This window comes from Poecilia latipinna, unplaced genomic scaffold (genome assembly GCF_001443285.1).
Source record: "Poecilia latipinna isolate Pla-1442-1.1 unplaced genomic scaffold, P_latipinna-1.0 Scaffold19, whole genome shotgun sequence".
NCBI classification, from domain to species: Eukaryota; Metazoa; Chordata; class Actinopteri; order Cyprinodontiformes; family Poeciliidae; genus Poecilia; species Poecilia latipinna.
The window spans coordinates 86948-97481 of NW_015112635.1; the positions used below are offsets into that span (position 1 = coordinate 86948).

Here is a 10534-nt window from a genome sequence, read left to right on the forward strand (position 1 = left end):
TTATCTTTAATGCATCAAAAAATCAAAAAAGTAAATTTTTAAAAAGAAAAAAAAAAAAAAAAAAAAAAAAAATATATATATATATATATATATATATATATATATATATATATATATATATATATATACTGGGTTGCAGTCTCAAGTCAGAAACTAAAAGAAGTCTCCTTATCCCACCACAAAGCTCAAATTTCTCCAAGTGGACATATCTATTTTATTGTGCTAAATACTCATCCCCAATGATGCGTCAGTACAAATATTACAATAGGTAATGTTTGTAGATAGCATCTTGAATGTCTGGAACGTTGGCTTGGGGAAAATGCCATTTTTTTCCCCCCAAAGTACCACTTGAGGAAGATCATTCAAGAAAACCCTCTTTAGTAAAAGATTCAGTTGTCTAATATTAAATGTTTTCTATTAAGTGACTGAAGATCTCTCCAGAAACACTGGTATCATATTAAGACAGATTTATTCTACAGTAAAACAGACTTTTTAAGAAAGAAGACAAAAAATTGACATAAATTGTATGAATATGAAAGCAGATTTTTTTATAAACTCCATCAATTTTACCATAAAATTAATCCGCTAATATTTCACACAAACATTACACGTCATCTTACATTTAAATGGTATGTGAGGTAGTTTTGAAATATTTGACAAAACAGGGGCATTTGACATGAAATACCCACTCGTGTTTGTTATGCATAACCATTAATTTCATATTCATATTGCATATAGGTGGAATGGTCATTTAAGGGCACACTAGTGGAAGCATATGGGTGTAAAAAGTAAATTTCAGCAGACATCACATGCCACAATGCCCCCTTCCTCTAATTTCAGTGGCCTGCCCCAAGGGTGCAATAACAGTTTATTACACCTATCCTCGCTTTATGACCCTTCTCTACCTCCACCCGCTCGCCTTCTAGCCCACGCTAACTGTTATTGAAAACACCCAGGTCTGCCATATATCATTCCTGAGCACCACGGTATGCTATGCACAACAAAGCCAATCAGTACCTGTTCATATGGGTATTGTTCAGGTCACGTTGGACTGGCTCCACTTATCTAATATCTGTTTCGATGTGGAAGTATTTAAATACAATCTCATTTGTCTTTACAGCTTTGGTTGCCCCAAGGCTGAATCTTCTTATTTCCCCCCACATGCATCTATTGTGTAATTGCGAAGGGAAAACCAGATGGAATTGATTTTTTTTTTTTTTTTTTTTTTTCCACATTGCGTGTGTGCATGGATGTGTTTTTGAGTAAACGGTTAAATGGCTTTGGTCTACATTATTGCAAGTGCAAGGATAATATGCACTCAGCTTGAACTGAAAGAGAGAATAGTAAATATTATTGACAGCTATGCATAGTTCATGGTAGCACATAGAATGGATCTGGTATAAAATGCAGAGCATCAGTGAAGATCTTTCAAGGTGGAGGTGTTCAAAGAGAAGAGTAAAAGCTCAAAGGTGACACTGTGACAAGACTCTCACGGAAGGGCCCGTCACCCCTCTGCCTCAGTGCAGGCTTCACTGTCAACCATGAGACTGTGTATGGGAGAAACCACACTGCCACAGCAATGCAAATGAAAATTTTACTTTATGAAATTGAATAACTCTATCCAGCCGACATACCTAGCCTACAGCTCAGTGAGTTTATGAAACATGCTACTGGGAAAAAAAAAAGAAAAAAAAAAGAAAACACTAGTGGCAGAAAACACTTTTGAGGATCTCCTGAAAACTCTCAGTAGACTATCTGCCTATCATAAAGAAACATTACTTGCAATGCTGCTTCTAAACCATTAAGCAACGCGGAAGTTTTTAACAGTCACTGTGTGCTTCACTTATGTTCACACTAGATGTATTATTCTGATCTAATAGTTTTTTGTTTTTTTTTCTCAGAGCTAATCTGTCACTTTATCACTCAGTTGAATGGATTTTTTTTATCCTGCTGTTTGTATTTCCTTTACAAATGCATATTTTTGTACAAGTAAGAATCTGCCTACACCTTTATTTATTATTTTAAAGTTTTCATGACAAATCAAACCATACATGCAAAGTATAATACAGTTGATATAATATTATCTTTTTGTCCTTGTCTTATGTTTTCCAGTCTGTGCTGGCACGGAGAACAAGCTAAGCACTCTGTCGGACCTGGAGCAGCAGTATCGCACCTTGAGAAAATACTACGAGAACTGTGAAGTCGTCATGGGCAACCTTGAGATTACGAGCATTGACCGCAGTCGAGATTTGACCTTCCTCAGAGTAAGGACAAAACAATAAGATGCTGTAAATGAAAAGTTTTGACGTGTTGAAATATGGATCTAAGGCAGAGTTGAAGCCTGTGGCTTTGTAGTGCCGTCTTTCAGTTAGATACAGATATGCCATGCGTGACATTTATATACTTGTTGGAAAAAAGTTTTGTCAAAAATGTTAATGTAAAGCTCATAAAACGTATAAAGCTCATAAAATTTAAATTCATTGAAAATTTAGGACTATTTTGTTCAGAAGCCATTCTGGTTAGCTTGCTAATTTAAACCATTGACTTTTTTGACCCCATGTCTAAATAAAATTGAGATTCGCTAAAGACTGGAATAGATTTCAATACTGTAATAAAATCTGGTTATACTCATATACAAGCCATACCAATAAAGATTTTTTTTTTTTTATTGAACCCAACACATATGTCCCAAAGGAACCTTAACCCAACACTCACAAATACACACACAATATGATTTGTTTCTTTCAAACTTGAAATCAGTTAATATTTTCATTTGAAAGTTTCTCTGAGCTGTAACTTCATGCAAACGACAAGGTAGGTGGTCTTCAGTCGGAATGTTGAGAATAAAGAAACCAGTCTATACAGTTTTGGGGAAATCAGCTGCTCACATTGACCTCTCAGACCTCTCCTGCTAACAAACAGAGCCCTGGACTGTGCTGCCTGTACTCTGCACTGCCAACGCCATCCAACTCCAATTGATTTCAATCTTTCTGGAGGGCATAAGAGCTCCCGTGGTGTTACACTAAAGTGCTGACTGCATTATTGGGCCAATATTGCTGTGAGAATGAACTGGGCTACTGAGGCTTTGCAAAGAAAGCAAATCTCAACCAAAAATCAAGTAGTGTTCTTGTATTTGTCACTACATCAGTAATTTAAAATTAATAAAGAAGAATGGTCTGTTTTTGTCAGGTAGAAGTAGTGGGCTACTTGTGTTTAATCTGTGTTAACTGGCATATCTAGACTGACCAAAAACATTAGAACAACACAGTCATTAAATGTTTCACACTCCTATGAAAGAAAACATATTATATTAAGGAAGAGGGAGCAATGGACGGTTAACTGCTACCATTAGACTTCTGAAGAGACACCTGACCTCATTGACTAAAATTAGGTAGGGGTCTTTGTTTATTTTGTTATGTGTTTGAGGAGGGGGAAATGAAATCTGATTGTAGTTCATCGGTACGGACCCAATTTGAACTATGAAACATGCTCACCTATGCTTTATCTTATGCCTTTTAACTGTGTAACCCGTACCAGCTTGTGTTATATAAAGGGCACATTTGCGGGATGAGGTTGAAAGTCCATTAGTACAAGCCTTTCTTTAGATGCTGACATTATACTAGTCATTTACAAAACATCTCCCTGTGGCACCAACTTGCCAGGGTTCTCCACCTTTTCATGGTGGGCAATTAAAATGGGTTAATTGAAGATGCTAATTAGAAACATGAGGTGCCAAACAGCAAGGGAGCCAAAGGGCAAGGTGCAGTATGTATTTTTAGGAAATATTATTATTATTATGATAAGAGACATTAATAACATTGCTCCCCTGGGAGGGAAAAAATAACCTTGAGGTAGAAAAGAAGTGAAGGGGAAAAAAAAAAAAAAAGAAAACTATTGTGCTGGAGCTTACCATACCACCTGCCTTGGGAGGTGATTGAAACTGATGCTTGTGCATTGGCTTCTTTTGAAGATAGCCAAAAGATTGATGGCTGCCTCCCAAAGCCCCTCAAACAGCTTTAGCAGTAAACAGAGTCCATCTTCCAAACTGCCACCACGACAGATGAATCAACGCTTTCACAGTGATTAATAACTGCATTTCAGCACACAGGCTTTTATTCCCTCACACATATGCACATTGTTACAAAGACTCCCACAGTCAGCTTTTAACCGTATGTACAGTATGTGAGAATCCAAATCCTTACTTCTTTGAATATGTTTCCCATATTTTACGCACAGAAAGCATTTGCATACAAAAATTGGAAATTCCAACCTAAGCATACCTTTTTATGTGCCAGATGGCAGAAAAAGATAAAAGGAATGGTAGCTAGGTATTATCTTTTTTTTCAATGTCCCTTTTAATCAGTCTACAAGAAGAATACTGTTGTTTACTTTCCTCCTGTTAGTGTCTTCTGCTTTGACAAAATAGTTTTTAACCATTTCCGACCAGCTTTTGTCGTCTTCTCTCAATTATGGTTATCGCTCGTAACATACACGTAGTTGCAGCTGTTTTATTTCTTAATAGAGCTGATTTGATAGAATCACTGCCTATATTTTTAGCTTAAATCGGTGATGTTGACAGACATTTGCAATAAGATTATATGCTAGCTTGTGTAGTCTCAGTATCTTTAGAAAGTTTACTTCTTAGCAAAGGATGTACCAAAAACTAGGACATCTCATAATTAGCACACTGAAATAAAATGCCAACGTGCAAAACACTTTGTTAAACAGGAGTTTATATGTTTAGAGTTGACTAACTTATGAGAATAAATTGGAATAAATTATGCAAGATGTCAATTAAATAAAAACCAATTATTAAATCATCCAATTACACCCGGTGTATGTAAATACTATACCATACTATGTTTTAAACATTCCAGGTCATCTAAATAGTAGACATTTTATCTTTACATGAGAAATCAGCGATAAGTGGTGCAAACTTAAAATAACTTTGTATGAAGAGGCAAATATAAGTATGTAAGAAGATGTTTTACTATTATTTGATTTATGGTTAATCTTACAAAAGCAAAGTCATTTTACCTTGATCACAAACTTTGTTTTGTATAAAAAACATAAATGCTTTTTTTATTATTAATATTTTCTCAGGATTAAGGGAGGAAAACATTTATTTCAATAATGTCTCTGATGGGGGTTTAGTTAATGTCCCTTCAGCCATAACGGGTGAATATACATTTTTTTATTTTTCCTTTTCTTTCTTTGTTTGTTTTGTTTTGCTTTGTTTTAATATGAATATGTGAGTCCCTTGAGCAAAATGTTTGCTCACTCCTGAAGCATCCATATACTATTAACTCGTAGATGGACCCTTCTCTAAAAAGGTCAAGTCAGCTAGGACTGAAAGTACGGGAGGACATTTTTACTGCTTACATTACTTTTATATGAACTACCCTGCTGTGTGATCCCCAATGAAAATGACCAAAGAGGACAGTATAAACACATTACCAGTCATGTAGACATCAACCTTTCAATTTTAACTATGTAGGTTGTTCCTTACTGAAGTTACAAGATGTCTTTAACCTTTAGTTGCCGATTAGTCTATTCCTGCTCACTGGCGCGCACATTGTGCTCTCCATCTGGTGAGCATCACTGTGACAGCTGGGAGTTATTTGAACAAGTGTAAGGTCAAGTGCACAATTCATTGAAGAGTCACTAAGGGCAGCATTAAAAGACAAAGACCATAATTTTCCAAAAGCCCTATTTCGATCTAGAATGTGATATCAGTGGCATCTACGGCAATCTTTTGTTGAAACTTTTTTTTCTACCCTTAATACAATCAAGGTAACAGTTTGATAAGCATGTTCTCTATATTACTTCCATTTAAACATAAACATTATTATTTTACATTTACCCACCTAAGGAAATTTCAGGAAACAAAAACAAAAAAATGCTCTCTCATGTTCATGTTATAATGAATTCAATCATCAAGTAACCATCAGAAGATAGACACACTGGTTATACATTCAAATTCAAAAATACCTTTTTGATCCCAATAAAGCATGGATATGGCTCAGGTAATACTTTATATATAACACTCAGACATACTACTCAGGTTATGGCTTTTAAATTATGGAATCAATGCCTTAGATATTTGAGGAAATTTAGAAATGTGAAAAACATATTGATAACATTTAATAAAGCTGTTGTCACAAACTTTGTTGACAAGTCTAAAAACACTTCTCAGTTTAGTCTAAGTGTAAAGAAATGATATGGCTTAACATTCTTAATAATTCCATTTCAACAGAAAATATATTAATTGAGAGAGCATATAGCTCAAAATGTTGCTGCATTTATTAATTGATAGAACACAGAGCTCTCACAACAGCCACATTTCCATTTATTTGTGGGCCCATGAACGCAGCATGGTGATCAGTAGAACACATCCTCCTGCTTCTATCTGTGTCAGGATTTGCTGAATTGGGTCATTAAACCTATGAAAGGATTGTGGAAGGAAACCCAAAAGATTTGACCCAAGTCATACAGTATAATTATCCTTGATACTGATCAAATGTAAACTTCCGAATTAGAATAAATTTACAGAAAAATGACTTCAAAAAAAACATTGCTAAGTTTTCTGGTGAAGAAAACTTAGCGAGTGGGCAAAATTTTGGTTATTCTAACTGACTTAAAACACAAGAAGCTCTGTCTGATTTACCGTCAAACACTCAGAAAAAATGTGAATGAGTCTTTTTATATGGTGTATAAATACATGGTTTAAACTCCATTTGTATTTTACATGGTGTCTGAGTTGCAATGCTCATGGCCTAAAAGTTTTTAACATGTCCAGAAAGTCTGTGGCATCCTCTCTCTGGGGTCAAATTACTTCATTGACAGTAGTCTGTCATATGTGAAGGAAGGCCATGTTGGAGAATTATTTACTTAAAGTTTCAGAGATATGAGTAATATGATAAATGCTATAATTATTCTTGTAGATAACTTTTTTCTTTTCTGTCTATTATCAAGTTGCATCATAAATAGTACAATAGTAATAATAGAAAACCAACTAATTATATATTCCTTTTCCCACAAAATGTAGAGGCTTCTGAAAGTGAGCCTTGTTTCATTATGAAATGGGAAGCTCTGTAGATTTGTAAAATCTAATTTGTGCTCAGTACTATTGTTTTACAGGCTGCAATAATCTGGTTGAATTAACACTTTGGAATTAAATCTGTCAATAATCTGTCAAATCATATCTTTTTTCAGTATCATTATATTAACTTTATTTATTTGATTCATCTGTCTTCTTTGGTATGTTGCACTTTAAAATACATAGTTGCTAGTCAGATTAGATTGTTAGGTTTGCAAATCCCTCCAAAAAAAAGAAAAAATCTAGGAAAGTGACCTGCAGATAGATTTATTTATTTATTTATTTATTTATTTATTTATATTTTTCCTCACTGTTAAAACAAAATTACACTTTCTCTGGTATTTTTCTTGCACCCCACCCACTCTGAAACTGGAAACAAGTTTCAACTTCCCCAATACAAAAACTTCTGGATCATAAATCATCACTGAGGTCATGAGGGGAATCAGAATAACAATTGATTGTTATGGCTACCCAGTACTGGCCAGAGGTTTTGCAAAAATATATCTATTTGTACAACAAATATATTGTAGTTTTTCATTGGTTTACATTGGAAAAAATACACATAATTATTTTATTGAGTCACTTAACAGAACTTGTTCTACTTCATCAATATTCAGAGAAAAGCAATTACTACCAAGATGGAACCCAATTTACTAGGTATTTGCAGTAAATCCCATGCAGATGCCATACAGTAGCATATTACAGTTGTAGGAAACTTTCTCAGACTAGGTACCATTTGTACCCATGAGATCTAAAAATGCTTATTAGGTATTTTAGTTTCCTTTTCCCACGAAATTTAGAGGCACTTCTCTTGCACACCATTGCTGTCTCCTGATATCTCGCTTCATATTTCTCTTTGACTGGCATATTTGTCCCTTGGGTACCATCACTGCCCTCCCCAGCTTCCTAATTTCTGATGCACTGTTAGATGAGCGCAGATTACGTTGGCCCCATGCTCCTCAGCAAACTCCTTCAATATTAATGAAGACTGATGAAGTGCTAGGGAGCCCCTGTCTTTCAGCCCTAACCTAGATTGGATTGACAGTTGCAATTAGTGTCTCCTCAAGTTCATTTCCATCACTTTAATTTGACATGAAGAAGGACAGTGTGGGGATGGAAATGACACCATTGAGAGAGAAGTCCTGAGGAGAATGGATAGTGAGCAAAAGTTTGACTTTTGCACTGAAATAATGGAGCATTCTTCACCTTGCACTAAATGTTTATCGGTCTCATTCTTTTCTCAGATAGTAACTTTCATTCTGCACAGTTTACTTTACACACTCCCACTGGGCTCCCATAGGTTCTTAGGTTTGTGATACCAATTATCAGATAGACGTTGATGACAGGACAAGGTTGTAGTCTCCTCTGCATTGTCATGTTACTGGCTTTGACATTTGAGATATTTTACATTTAATTTGTTCCCCCCAAAAAACAGCATTTGACTTTTCAGGTTTCCTCTTTCACCTCCAGCAGTTACCAAATATATAGCATGTCAATGTGTGTGAAAAAGATGAATGTGAGAGATATGGGGACAGCCGCACCTGAAAATGAATGACTCTCCATTTTTGCATTGAAAAGAAGCAGTAAATGATAGTCAAAATCTGACTGTGTGTCAAGTTTGTGGGTGTGTGTATGTGTGTGTTTTCACAAACACTTTTATTTGTGTATGCATGGATATGCATGGGACGTTATGTGAAATATGGCACTAGAGAAGTTTCTCTTCGCCATGGCAACACTTCTCTCAAATCCCCATCCATCAAATACATATTTAGGCTGTGCATATCTGCAACATTGGAAGTTCTACTCACGCATACTTTTCCTGGCCTCTTCATTAGGTTCATTTTGGTAGTATTCAACTGAACCCTGTTTGCATTTCGAACTTTTTTTAAATTCTAATTTAGTTTAATATTTAATTTGTGCACCTCCATGATGTAAATCTCTAATTTCAACAAACCACCAAGATGCTTCTTTGGATTGAGATTTGGTAACTAAAGAGACCATTGGAGTATTGTAAAATCCTTTTCATTTTCAAAAAGATGAAAATACTCCACAACAAAATTGCAATTCTTCTAGGGGATCCAAGGATCTCAAGAAAAAAAAAAGAAAAAAAACCTTCTTCCACAATATTTGACCATCATCACCAAACTCAGCTATTTCCCCCTATGAAGGTTAGATGCATTCTTTCATATTGCTCATGCCAAATTTTAAAGTTGTGGTTTATTTTAAAAGCACACTGAAAAGTCTATTAATTAGGTGCACAACTGATTGATAGAGATTTTCACGTTAAAAATGGTTGTTTTTGCATATTTTCAAATACATTGCAGGTACGGATAAGCAGGGCTGAAGAAGGGACAGACCACCCTGCTTCTCAGTTTGCATTTCGACTTCATATCTAGCTTCTTCTGTAGCCTGAAAAAAACGACTCAATAAATATATGAATAAAAGAAATGTAAATGATATGGAGTAAGATTTCAGTTCACTTCTTGCATGCAGTGTGACTTGAGGGAGTCCTTTTTAAGAATGGCATGTGTTTAGGCTTAACTCCCAAGCAGAATTGCTCCTCTGGAACCACATTTTATCATCCCCATTACCAAGTCATCATTGATAGCTGAACCCGTTGAAAACACTTGCAACTATAATCCCCTCTGGCTTTTTTTTTTTTTTTTTGAATTCAACTTCTGCTTGTACTTCCATGCATAATAATAAGGAACCTTGTGGTTCTGGCTAGCCTAGTCCTCTATAGTGGGTTTCTTTCATCTCTCCTGCTGTTTATGATTTATTTTTCTGTTCGCACATTTAAAATTATAGTATACCTCAGCAGTATGAGTTCTGTCTGAGATCAGGTTATTTACTCACCTTCTCTGTTTTGTAAAATCTCAACCTTACATTACAGCCATGCAAATACAAAACATTAGAATATGAATTTCAATGACTGGTTTATCAGCATAGAAGTACCTTTTAAATCTGAATATTTTGGGACAGATACAAAAATGAGTGATCTCTTTCTGAACAGTTTTACTATTTCTGTATTGAAATATGGGTATGTGTTTTATGTTGATCAGGGAGAGTAATTCAATACTTTAAAACCTGAATCTGCAGATTGAGACAATCCCAGATCAGATTTGGGATTGCATGAAGTCTGTCTATTATTTATTTATTCATTTAAGTCATGTTAGAGAAATCCAGATCATAATAGTGATATTTATGCATTGATTTACTTGTATTAATACACCAATACTAAATAATGAACACAGAACTAGGATGCCAGTTACCCTAGATTCATTTAGTTGCTAAAATAGTTTAATTTTAAACACCATCGTAACTCTGCACGAAAATTTACATTCACTGTAAGATAGTTGACATCCTTAGGGATGCCACTTTTTTTTTTTTTTTTTTTTCTTCTTTTTTTTGAAAAGAAAAAAACATTTTAATCCT

General features: G+C 35.0%; 1 protein-coding gene across 1 annotated transcript in view; it reads left to right on the plus strand.

Moving 5' to 3' along the window:
- Nucleotides 1-2087: 2087 nt before the first annotated feature.
- The window catches only part of erbb4b (erb-b2 receptor tyrosine kinase 4b), a gene marked incomplete at its 5' end in the record, with an annotated part of 154438 nt that continues 145991 nt past the window's right edge, over nucleotides 2088-10534 (plus strand). The window contains one exon of the mRNA XM_015034837.1: nucleotides 2088-2264. Within this exon, the coding sequence (XP_014890323.1) occupies nucleotides 2088-2264 (177 nt within the window). The remainder of the gene's footprint in view (nucleotides 2265-10534) is intronic.